General features: G+C 32.9%; 3 protein-coding genes across 3 annotated transcripts; 1 reads left to right on the forward strand and 2 right to left on the reverse strand.

Annotated features, from left to right (window-relative positions):
- Positions 1 to 2,361: 2,361 nt before the first annotated feature.
- Positions 2,362 to 7,426, reverse strand: LOC126771634 (arrestin domain-containing protein 4). Its single transcript, XM_050491637.1, has 6 exons — positions 7,282 to 7,426; positions 6,868 to 7,011; positions 6,159 to 6,275; positions 5,652 to 5,869; positions 3,955 to 4,323; positions 2,362 to 3,685 (listed from the first exon to the last, which is right to left on the reverse strand). Exons 2-6 carry the CDS (start codon positions 6,986 to 6,988, stop codon positions 3,518 to 3,520), a joined length of 993 nt encoding a protein of 330 aa, XP_050347594.1. The 5' UTR covers positions 6,989 to 7,011; positions 7,282 to 7,426; the 3' UTR covers positions 2,362 to 3,517.
- Positions 7,427 to 8,461: 1,035 nt separating this feature from the next.
- Positions 8,462 to 13,779, forward strand: LOC126768432 (tubulin gamma-2 chain). Its single transcript, XM_050486483.1, has 10 exons — positions 8,462 to 8,755; positions 8,837 to 9,039; positions 9,692 to 9,838; positions 10,254 to 10,390; positions 10,922 to 11,116; positions 11,527 to 11,647; positions 11,941 to 12,072; positions 12,393 to 12,575; positions 12,705 to 12,891; positions 13,375 to 13,779. Exons 1-10 carry the CDS (start codon positions 8,707 to 8,709, stop codon positions 13,389 to 13,391), a joined length of 1,371 nt encoding a protein of 456 aa, XP_050342440.1. The 5' UTR covers positions 8,462 to 8,706; the 3' UTR covers positions 13,392 to 13,779.
- LOC126768439 (alpha-endosulfine) lies at positions 13,773 to 17,908 on the reverse strand. The gene is made up of 4 exons (XM_050486496.1): positions 17,746 to 17,908; positions 17,406 to 17,452; positions 16,123 to 16,239; positions 13,773 to 15,233 (listed from the first exon to the last, which is right to left on the reverse strand). Exons 2-4 carry the CDS (start codon positions 17,442 to 17,444, stop codon positions 15,042 to 15,044), a joined length of 348 nt encoding a protein of 115 aa, XP_050342453.1. The 5' UTR covers positions 17,445 to 17,452; positions 17,746 to 17,908; the 3' UTR covers positions 13,773 to 15,041.
- Positions 17,909 to 19,331: the final 1,423 nt, after the last annotated feature.

Below are 19,331 nucleotides of genomic sequence, written 5' to 3' on the forward strand. Positions count from 1 at the left end.
CAAATACAACAGTATCTAAAGTAACAGTCGGTAACTATCGCATTGCCGGGTATGGCTTAATCTACCTTGAGGATAATGTTAGGAGCTTATTCCACCACGCTGCTCCAATGCGGATTAGTGGATGACATGTGATATATTTTCATCCGACATATGAAGATTTTCCCACGATGTTGTCCTTCACCGCCTAGCTTTTTCACCCACATTCTTCAGTTAAGATTCAAGTGTCAGTTTCAGGTAGGGTTCGGCTCTTATATAAATCATAATACATACGTAGGAAAACAAATAAAATACATAATGATTCTCATAAATACACTATAGCGCAATTTAAAATTGCTTTAATTTTTAACTATTTTTTTTTTGTCTTAGTCAAACAAATTAGTCCTATTTTTTACTTATTAAAAAACATTCAGACTTCATATTTCTATTAATATCACTACTAATATAAATATAATTATAGGTAAAATGGTGTTGTAAATTACGACACAAAGTTATTATTACTTTTTATATGGATTCGAAATCAATCTAGGATCACATTTTAGATATTGCCTTCAACGAAATCACCTAGGGAAATGTTGCATACCATACCAAAAATTGATCAAGTCCACGTTAAAAGATCTGAACTCGACAGTTTACAAAAACAGACTAGAGTCATCCGATTATCCGAGAGACTTTATTGTAAGTATTGATAGTACTTGAATTTCTTCTTCTGCTTAGCGTTTTCCCGACCTAGTAACGCCAGGGTCCGCTTTCCTGCATCTATTCCTCCACTTTGCCCGATCTAAAGCATCCTCCTTGGTGAGACCGTGCTTCTCTCATGTCGTCCCTCACGACATTGAGCCAGCGCTTCTTGGGCCTGCCGCGGGATCTAGGGCTTTTGACAACAAAGTCCGGTTTTCGACGTCTGGCGGTCTGCGGCTAATGTGGCCAAACCAACGCAGACGGCTTTCCTGCAACTTATCCGCTATATCGCAAATGCCAAGGCTACCACAGATGTGCTTGTTACGAATGCGATCTAGTCGCGTAACGCCACATATCCACCGCAGCATCTTCATTTCTGCGACGTGAAGTTGCTGGACATGTCTCGCGAGAGCGTTAATATTACTTTAATTTGTAGATATAATTATCTTATTTAGAACCTTATAAAAGTAAAGCTCCGCCGAAGAAGACCGGGGAGGAGACGTCGCTACTACGCGCACCTTCACCCCCGCCGTGATAGCCGCTGGGGGTAAGTGGGTTACCTTTATCCGGGAACCACCCTAGAAATGGAGACCCGCACAGGTGGGCTCACCGTCGGGGCGTCACGGTAGCATGCGCAAGCGTTCCCGTGGCGTCCCCGAACAGACTGAGAGGATACCGTTGGTTATTTAGTGGGTATTCCGACGCCTGAAGGCGTCCCCCATCGGTGAGTCCCACTTACTCCCCTACTTCTTGTGGGGGAGGGGACCAAAAAAAGGGATCACATCGTGTTCTTTTTAACGAGAAATTAATCACTAAATTTTTATGATCATTGATCAACCCTTTATGTTATAATTAATTATACAAAAATACCATAAACTGGATTTACCTTTGCAAAATCAAGTCAAAGATTGGCAGCTTTGATTTTAAATCATTTTAAAGATAAATTATATTTAAAAATACCACCGATTCAGAATGATCAGCGCTATTTTATTAGAGAATCTATTTCTCTGCAAGGTATATAAACTTTGCGGTCTAGAAAACTTGATGTTAGTAAAGTAATAGCCTGTTAATGTCCCTCTGCTGGGCTAAGGCCTCCTCTCCCTTTTGAGGAGAAGGTTTGGAGCTTATTCCAACACGCTACTCCATTGCGGTTTGGTAGAAAACACATGTGGCATAATTTCAATGAAATTAGACACAAGCAGGTTTCCTCACGATGATTTTTTCACTGTCAAGCACGAGATGAATTATAAACACAAACTAAGCACATGAAAATTCGGTGGTGCTTGCTCACTTGGGGTTTGAACCCACAATCATCGGTTAAGATTCACGCGTTCTAACCACTTGGCCATCTCGGCTTTTTTATCTTTATGTTATAAAGTTTATATTATTATTTTTAAAGCTTATATCATGTTGTCAGTGTTTTTATCAAAATAACCAAATTTTTTATAGATATACATAATACATATATGATATTGTTGTAAAAATATTGTGTCACACTATACGTAGATATACTTATAAATAGAACTGCCGATCGTTTGCCTTTTTTCATTTAAAACAAATAAGTCTACTGACTAATGGACTTGATAGTCTGTGGTCAACACCGCCCACTGACATTGTAGCTGTAGGTACATAGGTTCACTCACCCTTCAAAATAAAAACAGGAATAAACTAAACACATTTAATGAGTAATACGTTTATTTTAATAATACCTCGATTATAATGTCCTTAAATACTTTTATTACATAGTAATAATTATATAACAAATGGACGGACCGGTATATCACAGGTTAGTTATATACATTGCCATGTTATGTACTTGCAATATGCAATATTTATTAATTTTCTTATAAAAAGTGTAAATCACGTGGTCATTTTAAATGTTGCTTTTTAATTGTTAACACAAAGGTAAATGTAATGGCACTAGTAAGTTTAAAATGTTAAATATGAGATTATATGACGTCATTGATATGTCGGTTTGAACACAAATAAAAGTTGTAGTCTCATAAGTCTGGTTACTTTTAAAGGGCATTTGCGTATTATGAGAAAGAAAGAAAATGTATTTGTTTTTTTTTTACTTAATTAGTGTTTCCAGACTAAAATACAAAAGTTGGATTTGGCATCCATTTATAGGTATAGTTTTAGGCAAGCCAGATGTAAGTTCTTAATGTCTTAAAAACGTTTTAATTTATTACGTTGTATGTTACATATAACTTTTATGGTAATTGCATTACCTCAGGTAAGTTTGTGTACGACAAAAAGCCCAACAGATCGGACATACTACTTTAACTGTATTTAAAAATACTCCAGTATATTAAAATTATACCGACAAGTGGATTTATAAACTTAGCTTACATTGTAAAAATATTCCAAAAATTAAACATATAAAAATATTTTTATTTGCAAAAAGCACCATCTTATATAACATACAATTTATATAACTTTTATAAAATGTTTTCGCACTAAAAATGCATAAAAATATCCCTTAATGTCCTAATTAAGTGAAAGGTTTCTTTCTTATTTTGAATAATTATAAAAAAAAATAATTGCAAAAATAAATGCATCTCTATCTTTTCTTACATTCAAGATCTGCATTAAATACTGTTAACGCCGACCTCACGTCTGTCTACAGAAAAAGTAAAAAACAACTGGCAGCTCGGTTTACTTGGGCAGAAATTCTAGTATTAACATACATTATGGCTTCTAGAGAAGAATATTTATGTCGTCACACGTATTTTGGATCAACGTTTTTGTCTAAGTTTTACTATTTCAACTATTTTATGAAAACTAAGAAGTTCCCAGACATTTGCTGCTCTACAACAATGAACGCGCCCCGCGGAGCTCAGTTAGCCTGCTTGTCGGCCAGCCAGGGCCGGAACACGGGCAGCGTGGTGGGGTAGTGCGTGGGCGGGCGCGGCTCGTCCTGCTCGTCGCGGAACGGGTACGTGCCCAGCAGGATCGGCAGCTGCAGCTTAACCTCCTTCTCCAGGCTCTTCGGCTCGATTATGAACTGGAACATCGATTCGCAGCATTAAGCCTAACGACGTCAGATAGTAATGTTTATCATCTCGAGGTTTTGAGTTCAAACCTCAAGTCGATCCAACAACAAGCTATTGTATTTTTATGTGAGGACTTTCTCCAGTCTCGGATAGCACGTAAATCGGATTTGTTGGATAACACAATTGTAGCCAATACCTTAACATTGAAATAGGCGGATCGAAGCTACTCTTGAAATTGAGAAACAAACATAATCGAAGAACAGAAGTAGTTTGTACTCACGAAGACGTCGTACTGCACGGAGATGAGATGGCAGCCGCGCAGGTTGGTGGGCGGCAGCGGCGGCACGTAGAGCAGCTCCTGGCGCCAGCGCTGCTCGTGGCCGGCGCGCAGCTTGCCGCGGCTCAGGCGCGCCAGCTCGCGGCTCTCGCGCGCCGCCACCTTGCCGTGCGACACGTACTGGATGGTCTCGGTGAGCGCGGCGCGCGTGGCGCGGATGGCGGTGCGCGAGCGGTTGTCCACGAGCGCCGACAGCGCGATGCTCTGGCCCGGCACGTAGGCGCCGCGGTCCAGCGACACGCGGCAGCTCACCGAGCCGCCGCCCACGCAGCCCACGCCCAGCTTGTGCTCCACGCTCAGCTCGAACTCTTGCTGCGGCCCGCCACATACCGTTTACTATTCATTATATTCATCACGAAAACGTATGCTGGGTTTGGTGAAACGTATCGACACGCGTGATTAGTCATGTCGCAACTAATACAATCACTTCTCAGGAATGTGATAGCATTTAGCGTGTTTATGAAAATAGAGAAGTCGTTCACTTTATTTTTTCAGCCCATAATGACTGCAATATCGATTTATTTTTTTGAGAAACAATTATTACGACCATGTAACGACTACGATGCGATTATCGTTAAAGATACGGCAGAACCATATTATAATATGCAACTATAATACGGTAGAAAGATTTAATGAACATGACGTCGACTTAATGACAGTTAGTTTACTTTTCAAAAATCATGATCCTTAAATTATTGAAACATCATATTGTATAGCTTGTTATTAGCGATTTTTTAAATAAAACATTGTTCTAATATTTTAAAACTATACGCAATGCCTGCCTGCCTCCCTGGCCCATTGGTTTCCATGTAAGGCTATAGATCAGATATTCTTGGCAAAACAGCAGTACTTGGTATTGTTGTGATCCGGTTTGAACGGTAAGTGAGCCAGTGTAATTACAGGCACAAGGGACATAACATCTTAATTCCCAAGGTTGGTGGCGCATTGGTGATGTAAGCGATGGTTGACATTTCTTACAATGCCAATGTCTATGGGCGTTGGTGACCACTTAAAAAAAAAAAGATCCCAAGGTCCTAGGTTCAAACCAATAAAAAATACAAAAGGACCAATAAAAGTTATTACATTTTTCTTTTCCTTGAATTTATAGCATACACACTCCTGTGCCACCTATAGCATATTAAGCTATTGGTCCTGCACTTGAACTATTTGGTGGTATCTGGTTTCTCTCACTCATAATCTAGTTGTATCGGATTCCCTGGACCATTATATTATGAGAGAGAGTAGGAATTATGTTTGTGATCACATTTATGCACTAAAACATGTCTTGCACATTTGGCTAGGTTCTCTTGAGAGTAGCGACCATGGCTGTTCACGAATACATCATAACCACATCATTATAGCAGTGTGGTTCTAGTGCTCTAAACTACTTCTCAACCCATGCTTGTTATAAGGGCCAACCAATTAAACAAATTCAATAACCAAAAATAATCTTATGAAGGTTTGGCGTCAGGCAAGTGCAGCTTGCTATAAAAATCTACACTATCATTTGTGATGCATCATTTGTAACTCACTCTGCCAAGTAAATACATGGGGCGCAATCAATGAAGATTATTATTATAATTATTGTATGTCATTTTATCGGGTTTTATTTAACTAACAATTTACTATTTAGAACTCACCGCTAAAACTGGAGGTTCCAAATTTAAATCAATTGGGTTCATCACAATAAAAACTTGTTGGTTTTTATGAGTCAGGCCATTAGGTTCTCTTAGTGCAGCTTTACAGTAGTACTGCACCCAGCCATGTGTCCCAAGGAATGTTGAAGGCAGTCCCATGGGTAGGCCCAATTTAAATGGGAAACTGTGTATTCCAGGAGACAAGATAGACGGCCCATTACCTAAGGAGACAAAATTCTATTGCTTAAATAGGAATATACTTAAATAGGAATTGTTAATTTGTCAAATCACACACGGCTAGCTTAACATTATAGAACAATGGAAGTAAGACTCAAAAAACTAATCTTCCAATGACAATCATTTTTATAAAAAAAAAAACCATCTATGATAATATAAGGTGCTATTAAGATAATCCATAAAAGAATTGTTTTCCTTAGTCTCTTTAAAGAAAAAAAATCTTGTTATTATTTCAAAATATTACATAAAAAAAGTATAAAATTAAAAATGTACCAGGTTCACCCAAGAGACGCATTCTAAAATCAATGTAGTTTTCCTTGTCAAAGAGCCTCTCATGGCGGCCAGAGCCCACTCTAACTACTCCTTCACCGATCACATGAAAATGTAGACCTAGAATGAAACAGATGTTTAAGATATATTAGATTGCATATGTACAGTATGTAAATTAGTAAGACATATATGTATCAGACTAGGAACTACAATTTCTCAGTACTATTATGGTTGTTGTTACATTTTTAAAACTATAGACACTAATATATACATATGAATTATATATTTAATGAATATACCTTTTATATATTATGAAATTTTACCATTTATTATTAATAAGTGTTCTTCTTCTTCATTCTTTACATACCACATTGGCTTCCTATTAAAAAATATATTGATTCTAATAAGATTTGCGATTTTTTTCCCAAAAAAATAAATCAATACAACAGTTTACTTAAAAAGTTAAAGGTGCCAAACTATGAAATTGCACTGTGGTCATTATTTATATTTAAATATATTTTTTAATTAAAAAAATAGTTAATAACATAATATTTTATATGGTAAATTATGATATTTTCAGTTTGATAGAAAAGAATGTCAAGCTGACCTCACATCCCACATGTTTATACAAACACTTCAACTTCAAGGCTACAAGTAAGTTATAAGAGGAAAGAGTTATAACCAAATATATAAAATATATATTTATTCTTACCCAGGACTGGAGTATCATCTTGAAGCTCCATTAACACTTTGCCAGATAAGAACTGTCCAGGGAAGTAGAGCAATGATGTGTTATCAAACACTATAAGGAACTTTAACAGCTTCCTTGGCATTTTGACTGAGTGCACGGGTACGGCTATTTACAACATAATTACATAGGATGTTAAAATTATTATATTAACATAAAACTAATATTGTTTAACAACTATTATTAACATATTGATACGAAATCTTTATTATTTAATAGTTGTAGATAATATGATATGTATAATTTTAAGTAGGCAATAGATCTTTTTTAATACACAACTAACGCCAAATATGTCAACATTTAAATATATTCTCAGGATGTCGTAGGCTGAGTATTAAGTAATAACTAAACGAAGGACAACGAGTTAAATAAACATACCTGTAAGCGTATTAAAAAATATCTATGACAGTCTTCAATCGAAGTTTATATTTAATCAAAATGTCATTTTTGTTTTGAAAATTTTTATATAAAATACTTATTAAAAATTTACAATACTTCCACCAGAGTTTTCTCTGTATTTGAAACTTTTTATTTTGACATTGCAATTTACGAAACAATTTAAGACGCAATTTTTTTTCGAATGATTGACACAGCTGCTGAGATTTTTACTTCATCTCTCATCTAAGTAAACATGTTTGAAAAACAGTTGCAAAAATAGCATACAGCAAGTTAGGACCAAATGCCAATGATTCTTATAAAATGAAGGTTTGGATTGGTTTGTTTTTTCGTTTTTATATGTCTTTTATTAATATGTAAAAAATGATAAAAATTAACCATTTGTTCAAGGCTGTCTGGGTAAGTAACACCCATTCATGACATATTCTATCACCACATAACAATACTTAGTATTGATGTTTTCCTGTTGGAAGGGTAAGTAAGCCATGTGCTACAGGCACAAGGGTTTTAACATCTTTCCAAAGTTTTAGTTGTTAGTATTTCTTACGGCGCCCATGTCTTGTAACTACTTACCATCAAATGGCTGTCCGCCGACCTGAGATAAAAAAATACTGAATTGATAGTAGAAAAAAAATGCTTTTTGTTTTGAGTGCTTTTTTGCACCCTTTGGAGATACTGAAATTCTTTACAATAATAGTTACAGTCGTAAAACATCAATGTGTTTCAAAATACTGGCCGGATAGTAAATTTCAAATGGCCATTTAGTGTAATAACAGCCTGTGACTATCCAACTACTGGGCTAAGGCCTCCTCTCCCTTTTTGAGGAGAAGGTATGGAGCTTATTCCACCATGCTGCTTCAATGAAGGTTGGTGGAATACACATGGCCATGACCAGTAATCAAATTTTAATGATGTTTCTATTTCAGTTAAAGAGTATATATAAGACTCTCGCAAGCTGTAAACAAAAGAAATACCTAATTATTCACTACATTAATAATAAGTTTATTTTTTATGTGTAGCCTACATCCTGCATATGCCTCGCGACTCGCGTGCCTGTGACACATAGATTGTCAATATCACAAATTTGCTATCATTAATCTGTGGCTGTCAAGTGTCAGTTATTGTTAAAAAAACGTTAGTAAATATAAAATAATAGTTGCTTAATTCTTTGTATTTAAAACCTAAAGATTCTAGTTTACTCTCTTTTACAACAGTTTTTTGAAATATGGTTCTATAAAAGGTATAAAAACTATAATATAAAGTAGATGTATTCTATTTATGTTGATAAAACAGCGGTGATATAATATTGCTCTAGCTTAAACCATTGTTTTCATAGAACATACGTAAAAACGTTCATATATTATTTATTTTTTGGATTGTGACTGAAATCTTGAGTTAACACTTAAAATGCCAAGTGAAATGATAACACTCCAACTCGGCCAATGCGGTAATCAAAGTAAGTATTCGATAATTTAATCAAATCTTCACATCGAAAATATTGATATTAATTATAAATCAAACAATATTTAAATTGCAGTTGGTTTTGAATTTTGGAAGCAATTGTGTATAGAACATGGAATATCTCCAGAAGGGATATTGGAAGAGTTTGCTTCAGCAGGATCTGATCGTAAAGATGTATTTTTTTACCAAGCAGACGATGATCATTACATCCCGAGAGCCGTTCTCTTGGATTTAGAACCTCGAGTGATACATACAATTATGAACTCTCCTTATGCAAAGGTATTTATACTTTGTTTTATAAATTGAAGTGAAAATTAATGCTGTTTAATTTTAACCAACAGCTCATCTGGTTAAACTTCTTTGAGTTAATATACCTACTACTATCAATTGAGAACTTAAATTAGTACTTTAATTATTACGGTAAAGAAAATTAAAGGATACTGTAGAACTGTTGTAGGAATATAATTTTTATTTTTATTTGTGATTGTGAATATTTATGAGGAGCATAGCAGTGTCTAATCATGATTTACTTTACAAGTCAAGCTAACACATGGTTTGAGAGCAATAATGCCATGGTAATATTTGGTTGATAAGATTGTACAGGTCTTGTTTATGGTTTGAAAAAAGAAAATATAATATTTATTCAAGTATCAGAAAAATAAAGTTTATATGATTTTTATGGTTGGCATAGCACTAGATGTTTAGTTAGTTAGTATACATACTTGAATTTTTCCCTTTTTAGACTTATTTTATGATCACATATGAAATCCAAATGTAGTTTAATTAAGTAGGTGCTTTTAAAAAAGAATTTCTAAAAAACTACCAAAAATTATTGGCAAAAAAGCCAAAATTAAGTGGTTACTCTTTCAATAACTAAATAACTTATATTAATTGTGCATGTTTTTAAATTGTATCTTTGTATCTGTTATAGTTGTATAACCCTGAGAATGTATATTTATCAAAGCATGGTGGAGGAGCGGGAAACAATTGGGCTTCTGGTTTTGCACAAGGTGAAAAACTTAATGAAGAAGTGTTTGATATTATTAATAGAGAAGCTGATGGTAGTGACAATTTAGAGGTGAGTAACAAAACTATTAATAAATTTGATATTCTCTCATATTGTTTTTACATTTCTCATATGTATTTCTATCTATATTACTAAAGCTAGCATTATATAGTTTGTATATTGCTTTGCACTTAACTTGAAAAGTTGTTAGTAATTATGGCGAATTGTTAAAATAGGTCATTATAAAATAAAACAATTATTAATAATTAGAAAGTAACATAGTTGATAAAATTTAGAAAAAAAAATTAGTATTTTATTTTGTTTGTGTTTATTTTAAATAAGTTATGCATGTAATGGACAATAAGAAGCCTGTGTTCATATTAAAAAATGATCACCAACAGAAATTATTTTTCTGATTTGAGAAAAGTTTTTTAGTAAAATAATTGATTATTATGGATGTACAATGCTATTTTTATTTTATTTTAAGGGATTTGTGCTGTGTCACTCCATAGCGGGTGGTACAGGCTCCGGTATGGGTTCTTATATCCTTGAACATCTCTCGGATAGATTTCCTAAAAAACTTGTGCAAACCTACAGTGTCTTTCCAAATCTCGATGAGATAAGGTATGAAAATATTATAAATGTATTATCTTGTTATTACAATCTATATAATCACAATCTAATATGGTAAGAAAAGGTCTGCACAAAATAATATGGTAAGGAAAGCATGTGTGCAAATTTTTTGATTATAGACCAGATGATAGTGACAGAAAATTCGAAAACAACAGTAGTGACAATTTAAAGGTTGATAATTGAACATAAACATACAACAACGGTCACTGTGCTGGTTGTATCATAGTTCGAACTTATAAGTAATGATTTATCTTTTTTTTTTAACTTGAATCGAACTGCTTGTATTATCTGTTAATCAATAAGGGATAACGATTCCATTTTAGCCATTAGAACATTAATTGTTTTTTTACTGGTGGTTTTTCTTACTAATACTTTTCGAATAGTCATTTAACAAACTCACTGTACCATATAGTTCAGATGTTAAAAGATCCATCCAACTAACAACCAACCAAGACTAAATTATTATCGACGTTATATTCAAGGCCATTAATAATTCAAGCTTGATATATTATATTGTTCCAGTGATGTGGTGGTCCAGCCCTACAATTCTCTGCTGACTCTCAAGCGGCTGACCGAGAGCGCAGACTGCGTGATGGTGTTAGACAATACTGCACTCAACCGCATCGCCAGTGACCGTCTTCATATACAGAACCCGTCGTTTGCGCAGATCAATACACTTGTCTCGACTATAATGAGTGCAAGCACCGCCACGCTCAGGTAACTCGATATGTATTTTATTTATAGAATCATTTACGGAGATTTCACATAAGTACTGAATACCAACATATACTATCATTCTCTATATCCACATGTATGCGATTTATCGATGGATTAGCTAAGACGTTAAAGCGTAATAAACAAGCAAAACTAAATAAAAATTAGCCGATACGTGAATTTCCGTGTCTGACTTTCGCCATCGGCTGCAGCCTCAAAACGTATAAGACATAACAAACTAACGAATTTATATGGAGTAAATAAACTACTTAAGATTTAATATATGATTAAAAAATAATAGAAAAGCTTAAATAAATGCATTCATTGATGAATGCTCCAAAAAGGCAATTTATAACGTCGGTTGTCCTGTACTGTTGTTCCTAAAAATTAACCCTTGTCGATGCGCGTCGCAGGTACCCGTCGTACATGAACAACGACCTCATCAGCCTGGTGGCGCCGCTCATTCCCACCCCGCGACTGCACTTCCTCATGACGGGATACACGCCGCTCTCCGCAGACCACGAGCTGAGCGCGGTGGGTACTACACTCATACAACAATAGATAGCACTACAACACCGGAAAGAGATGCGAACTTTCTACCTGTGGGTTGTTACAGAGAATTTCGTAACAAAATGAAACAATGTCTTTAATTAGCCAAGCTGGCTGCTGGATCAATGAGCGTATAAACAAAGATCACATGTCATACAAAGATAGTATGTTTCATATGTCTTGGACAGTATCTTTTTATATTGTTTGTTAACATCCCAACTTAAACTGGAACTATTAATTTTTTAAATTTAAATTAATTAACAAAAAATTGTCTACAGGCACCTAAGATAAGAAAGACTACAGTATTAGACGTGATGCAAAGGTTACTGCAGCCGAAGAATATGATGGTGTCTCTCAGTCCCGACCGAGCAAATCAACATTGCTACATATCTATCCTTAATATTATTCAGGTAAAGAACGTGATATTTTTAATACTTAGGTATAAGTACAAACTGATTAGATAGGAAACATTTATTGTTCTATCACAGTCCAAGCACTTTGTATAACGAAACAATTTTTTTCTTTAGAATTTTGACTGAATGTATAAGTTTTAATTATGAACTTCTCTTACATTTCTATAAACCAGCAAGGTGTCTAGGGCTATCGATATATTTTAATAATTTGATTACCTATAATACTATATCAAAGTACACCTCGGTACAAAAGTTTCTATAAATTTCTATAGAATTCAGAACCAAAATAATAAATTTAAATTCCCAAACATGTGTAGGGTGAGGTGGACCCCTCGCAAGTGCACAAGTCGCTGCAGCGCATCCGCGAGCGCAAGCTGGCCTCATTCATCCCGTGGGGACCCGCCTCCATCCAGGTGGCGCTGTCTCGGCGCTCCCCCTATGTGCACGCCTCGCACAAGGTGTCCGGCCTGCTGCTCGCCAACCACACCAACATCTCCTCGGTAATGCCCGCTCAACTGCCTGTAGCCATATATAGAGTATACGTTTTGAAAAATCAAATAATGTAAAATATGCAAAAAGTCGTTTTAAACACATTAAAACAGTCGTATAATAATTCCGTCCGCTCGTAGCTCTTCGACCGGTGCCTGCAACAATTTGACAAGCTGCGCAAGCGCGAGGCTTTCCTGGAAGTGTTCCGCAAGGAGCCCATGTTCCAGGAGTCGCTCGAGGAGTTCGACGAGTCTCGCAGCGTCGTGGACGAGCTCGTGCGCGAGTACCGCGCCGCCGCCACGCCCGACTACGTGCACTGGAACCCTGGTACTCGCACCTAGATTACTGCCTATTATTGCTTCCTAGTGTACCAGCATTCGTTTGAATAGGACTTATGGAATCGAGCTTTGAGGATTATATTCTAAAGGTATTAAAAATATAATAGAGTGAATAATTTGTCTATTCGATTGTCTTTCTGACACTTACACATAACCACCGCAGCGTAATGTACTTCTAAAAGATTACAGCATTTAAAACACAATGGTTAGATTTATTAACAAAGACTGTCCAACTGAAAAATAAAGTCTTAAAACATTTCAATGTAAAAAAAAACGTGATGAAATAAGCAGACTGTCAAGCAATCTTCAGACAGCATGGCAAATTAAAAAAATTAACCTTTTTTTTCATTGTCTCCCCAACTCATCTTCCTGAATTATTTATAAAAAAGAAATGTAAAACTATATATATATATTATTAGTATAAAAGCTATTTCATATATTAACTTACTTCTTTATGTTATTAAATTTTCAGAGAGCAGTCAAATCTAATGGTTATGAAGAATCCTAAAAGGACGAGAAAATATAGGCCATGTTGAAAAAGTTAAACTGTTAAAGGTTTGGAATCTCTTGTTGATGATGTGCCATTTAATTAATCTCTTTGTTTATTAATTCAATAACATATATGAGATAATTTTATATTGCGATTGAAGTATTAAAATATATTTTTTACATAGTTTTACAAAAGTAATAAGTATGAGGTATTTGAGGACTAGGAAGGCATATATTACTCCTGTATATAAAAAAATTGTAATGCTGCACTGAAATCTCTAAAACACTAGCCCTTAGTATTTGTAGAAACTAATTAACGCAAGGGTCAATGAGTTTGAACGGTTGAAAGCGATTTAAGGATAAAAAATAAATAAATCGTACTTAGTTTTATAACCAAGTTTTATTATATTTGCACAACTATGACTATCTATCAACATTCCCTTTCAGTTTTATACACTAATGTCAAACAACTCATGGTTTGTAGTTTGTACAGTATATCAATGAATGTGCAAGAAATTTAAAAGATACATGCTAATGTACATAGACATCATTTTTGTTGTTGTTTGTAATTTATATAGTGAATAAAATTAACAATCCATAATCTTGTATTTTTTTTTGTTTCTACATAAACCAAGTTAAAACAATTATTTTAATGTTAGTATAATAACCCCTAAACTACTGCTAGTGACAGTAACATGATCAAGATAATAATTCTTTAAAAAAAAAGCTACAATAATTATATATATCCAAAATACAGTATTTACAGTAGTTTCACTTTTAAGAATATTATCTGAATTTTTGTTCTTGTTCTTCTAAACTATATTATATACTATTAATTGAATACAATGCTTCATGAAAAAATGATATGATGTTGTTTATTATACATGGATGCTATATATTAATTTAACAATTACATAAACCTTAATAAGGCTTAGCTGAAAGCTGTTAATAATATAATTTTATTTGTCTATCTCACTAGCTAAGGAACAGATTACACATGTTTTTCTGTTTATCAGTATGTTTACAATGTTGCATTAATTGAAATGGTTGACCATTTGTTTTAGGCAACATTGATGCCTATATGTTTTAATGCTATAAGAATTAACATTTCTTTATTGATAATTCAATCATAATATTTATATTTTTATATTAGAAAGTAAGATAGGCAAATTACCAACTATTTGCTTAAACAATAAATTTGCTTTTGCAAATCATAAACAAGGTTATGAAAACTGGAGGAGCAGATGTGATGACAAGCAATGCACAATCACTCTCATTCATACCTAATAGTTTTACATAAATATAACATTTTTTTTTCTTAAAAAAGTATAGTTATTATTTAAAAACGATGGATAAGATATTATGAATGGCATTCAAATCAGTGCTGTTTATTTATGAAGGAACACTAAGACTAAAAATTTACTCCTGAACACAAAATATTCATAAAACATACACAAAATATAAGCTACGGCATGGTGCAATGCACAAGCAAATGAAAACTAAAGTAAGGCCTTGTAAAACAGCATGGCCTTATATTGCATGATGATAAAATAGTACTGGAATGCAAACTTAAAAAGATAATGGTACTTTCGTTCTGCGCTGTTTTACGAGGCCTCTATTATGGCTTATCGCCTATGGGCGGTGGCAAGGCTAGGAAGTCTGGCTCGGCGCCTGGAACTTCGGTTGTATGATTGAAGTCTTTCGCAGAGGGACGGTGTCGGGAGTCGGGATCGCATCACCTGTAGGCAGTTTAGCGGGAGCGGCTGGTGCTTTGAATGGTGCTGACAGATTACCTGGCCGTTGTTTCGCCATTTGGTAATCTCCAGAATCAAAGAACTTTTGCTGCAAATAAAAAGAATATATATAATAAATTATTAATAATTTAATTTAAGTACCTTTCATACACAACAAAACTGCACTCTTTGTACAATTGTGTGTTTTTTCGTTAAATGTTTCTGTTTTCTGTTGAAGCCTTCTTGACCAATTCTCTAGTCTTGTCAACTGCGCATGAGATCTTATAGAGCGCAAGCGTAAATTGTTGCTTTATGCCCTTGCCTGCCTTGCCCTCTCATAATTTAATACAGCCGGATAGAAATCAGGGGCAACATCAACGGCATTACATACATATATACATGATATAATAGGGTATTTTGTGTAACATCTTAATAAATATTTAATTCTGTCCTAATTATTACGAAGTTCTCATTTATATAAAAAAATGTCTTCTGGATATAGATAAAAATTTAAAAATAGGAATACATAAAGTTGTTTGACAAAAAATAAAAGTTATTTATGACAAATGCAATGCATTTATTACTGTTATAAAATTTTCCCCATATGGTTAAAACCACACAAAATGAGCAATGTAAAGTTAATTAACAAAGAGTAAAAGAAAATTACAAAGTAAAGTAAAATAATTATAAGCCACTAACTAACCATAAGCATTACTAAAACAAATACAACAGTATTTTTAGATATCATTTTAGATTGGAAAATCCATTAGAACTCTCAATTATCTTTTCAAATAATGAGAATTAGCTCCCAATGTACTAATATGCTACAGATATTGAAAATTTTTACATCTTGCACAAAATACCTGATTTGAATATTTGAAATAATCTCTCAATAAATGTTACATTAATATATGGGAATATTCTTAAATTGTATCATTAATAAATAAAGCACATTTTTTAAATATGTACAAATTACAGTTAGAATCTTATTCACTTACTCCTTTAGCTAGCCTTTTCTGTAGAAATGCTGAATGTCCTCCGGGACCTCGGCCAAGCATAGCATTTGGAAACTTAGCTTTGAGTTTTGCTTCTTCCAATTTTTCTAACTCCATTGGCTAAAAAAATATACATATTGTATTTAAATCAACAAGCACACCAATACTATAAAAATAATATAACAATGGAATGCCTAATTTTAAAATACAAGAGTTTAAGATTTTATTCCTGATCTATATAGATATTGACTTAGCACACACTTTGAAAGATTTGGAATATTGTTTAAGATATTCCAAAAATATTGTTTTATCATTACATTGCCTCATACTATATTCTTTTTATAATATTTATTTCTTCTTTTATATAAGCTAACACAACAATCATAAAACTTCAACTAACCTCTAAACATTTTTACTGAAATTTTTTATTAAATTATTTAAAATAAATCTAAAATAGAAAGAATACCTGGTTCTAATTTATCTTTTAACCAAAACAACAAAGTGATAAATAATCTCACCAAATTTAGATGTTTTAATTATCATATTTTCTGTATTGAATATGCATTCAACTGTTTTTGTTGTTGTTTCACTTTCATCCCTCCTTAGATTAAAAAATAAATACAGGAAAGGAAAAAAGAAAACATTGTTATGTAAATAATGAATTTGTAAACAAATGTGACATATTTCTCTACTCAATGTTTAAATAGAAAAAAATAAAGCTAATACTAAACAAAAAAGATCTTAGTGTAAATACTACCGCTTCACTTTTAAAACTTCCACTGCCAAGCTTATTTTAGATTTAAAGCTCAATTCTCTTATGTTCAATTGTCGAAAGAGTTATCGATTCAAATAAAGTTAACTTACTTGCTGATAATAATACAGGTTTATTACAAAATTTTGACTATTTTCTATTTACATTAGATCATGATCACATAGAAGCGTTCCAGATGGCTTGAGACTATTTAAAATCTTTAAGCTAGAAATTTCTTTTACTTAATTCTAAGGGAAACACTGCAATTGTGCATTTCCTAAAGATTATCTAATTCCATGTTTAATTTAAAAAATGTATAGACTAAAAAATTACCAAATTATTTAAGTTATTTCATAATTAACTTTACTGTTATTAAGGAAGGTATTTCAATATTTTTTTACTCTGGTCCAAATTCAAGAATGGTAAAAGATTCCTTCCACACAGTTCAATAATATACAATATGAAATAAGCAATTAAAAAAGGGTTTAATACTAATGAATTTTCGTGTAATAGTGAAAAGAAATTCATATCTTACATCTTTAGGAGGATCGTTCTGGTCTGGAGAGTCACTCATTGTAAGATCTGAAAGATTTTTTTTTGATGTAATTGGTATCAACGTTAACTTTTCCAAATATTGCGGTACATTTTTTAAATTATATGTACATACAATTTTCAATCAATTGTTATTAACAGACACAGAATTGTGTCAAAAAGTATTTTCTACTTTATTTATTAAATGAAGGGTACAAAATAACAAACAATATCTGTGTGATTATGGAATCGAAAGAGTTAATCGACATTACACAAACACATGCTTTTGTTAAAAAATATTTACAATGGAATCTTTTGTCAACAGCTTATAAAAAATAGTTTACCTGAAGTTTTTTTTTCGAAAGTTTAAACGTTTGAAGCAATATTAATTTGTGATTTTAATTTTAAACAGACGTTGACTAAAAAAATGTATAATCTACGACCAAGTAACGTTTTATGTATTGAAAGATTGCAATTTTTTCTGTTAAGTTTGTTTAATTAAAATGGCGTTTATCACTGTGTTGCCAACCGTAGAGGTTATGTACTCGTTATATTAAATACTCAATTATTATACAATATATATTATTATACAACCCATTTATTGGAGTATAGCAGAAGGAGAAGTACGTATATGGGTCTTCATATAAATAGGGGCTTATTTAAAAAGTAATTTAAAAATAAATTTATAAAGTAAGAGTTCTATGAATTGTCAGAATACTAGAATAGGGCTATTGTAGCTGGAGTGGATGGTATTACTTGAAATTTACATGAATACGTTTATTAAATGTGATTTATAAATTAAATTAACAGAATAATATCAAATAGTGTTTAATAATATAAAATAATGTCTAACTTCTTTTGTCGCATCGTTCATTTAAATTTCAACTATAGCTACAGCAAAAAAATGTATCTAAATTTTATGCATTTTAAAGAACACATTTTAAAGGATACACAAAAATACTCCTTCTTAGCCTTACGGCTGCAGTAGTGTTACCAATACGTATTCATACGACCTTTTTGAGTTGATACGATGTACGATTAGATATTCGAAACCGTATTCAAAACATACGATTTTTGATATCTTTCAAATTACATAAGACAATAGAAAATTAATACATTGAGTTCATTTTGTTTGCTAAATACACGTAAGTACCATCTGATATAATCTATTAATGTTTGTTTCAATATTTTAAAGAAGAAAATTTTATATTTTAGGTAAAAGATCGAGTCCGAAAAAAGTCACCCTTAATTTCTAAATGTACTATTTTTTGAAGTGAAAATTACTTTTGGTGCGTTGCATTGGTTCATTGTAGAGCAGTGATTCTCAACCTTTTTTTGTTGCGCCACACTTTAAGCGATTTCAAAATTTGGCGGCAAACAAAGAAAAATACAAGTTTAAAAATTATTTAATTACCTATACACACTGCGTAAAATAGATTAAGAATCTAATCAAATTTTTTGAATTTATATATCTATTCCATTTAAAAGAATTTTTCTTTTTAAAACATATTATTTAATAAATAATATTAACATAATCATGACTAAAATTTTGCGGCACACTTTTAGAATTTCGCGGCACATAAAGGTGCCGAGGCACAGTGCACAGTTTGGATCAGAATGGACTCTGGGCTTTGGCGTCACCGACATGCTAATGTTATAATTAAATCGTTGAAACTACAAATAATTTAAATTTATCTAAATACTAACAATATATACAAATAATATAAGTTATGTTAAGTATTATTTAATGAAAATAATCGTGATATTTTGTACGGAGTTAGCGACATACTCTGTTTTGATGAATAAAAAGCTATATAATAAAATGGAATAGAATTATATTATTAATATATATTTGCAATACTATATTCTAACACATCTATCTACATATTATATATACTATATGTAGATAGATGTGGTAGCCAATAGATAT

Source organism: Nymphalis io, chromosome 1, assembly GCF_905147045.1.
Source record: "Nymphalis io chromosome 1, ilAglIoxx1.1, whole genome shotgun sequence".
Taxonomy (NCBI): Eukaryota; Metazoa; Arthropoda; class Insecta; order Lepidoptera; family Nymphalidae; genus Nymphalis; species Nymphalis io.

Excerpts from the sequence above, each read along its gene's own strand:
- LOC126768439 (XM_050486496.1), bottom strand. The coding sequence starts at position 17,444 with ATGAGTGACTCTCCAGACCAGAACGATCCTCCTAAAGAT. Across the intron at positions 16,240-17,405 it reads AGAACGATCCTCCTAAAGAT|CCAATGGAGTTAGAAAAATT; the intron begins GTAAGATATGAA and ends ATATTTTTTTAG. Across the intron at positions 15,234-16,122 it reads AGAAAAGGCTAGCTAAAGGA|CAAAAGTTCTTTGATTCTGG; the intron begins GTAAGTGAATAA and ends TTTTATTTGCAG.
- LOC126768432 (XM_050486483.1), top strand. The coding sequence starts at position 8,707 with ATGCCAAGTGAAATGATAACACTCCAACTCGGCCAATGCGGTAATCAA. Across the intron at positions 9,839-10,253 it reads ATGGTAGTGACAATTTAGAG|GGATTTGTGCTGTGTCACTC; the intron begins GTGAGTAACAAA and ends TTTTATTTTAAG. Across the intron at positions 10,391-10,921 it reads CCAAATCTCGATGAGATAAG|TGATGTGGTGGTCCAGCCCT; the intron begins GTATGAAAATAT and ends ATATTGTTCCAG.
- LOC126771634 (XM_050491637.1), bottom strand. The coding sequence starts at position 6,988 with ATGCCAAGGAAGCTGTTAAAGTTCCTTATAGTGTTTGATAACACATCA. Across the intron at positions 6,276-6,867 it reads AGATGATACTCCAGTCCTGG|GTCTACATTTTCATGTGATC; the intron begins GTAAGAATAAAT and ends GTTTCATTCTAG. Across the intron at positions 5,870-6,158 it reads GCGTCTCTTGGGTGAACCTG|GTAATGGGCCGTCTATCTTG; the intron begins GTACATTTTTAA and ends TTGTCTCCTTAG.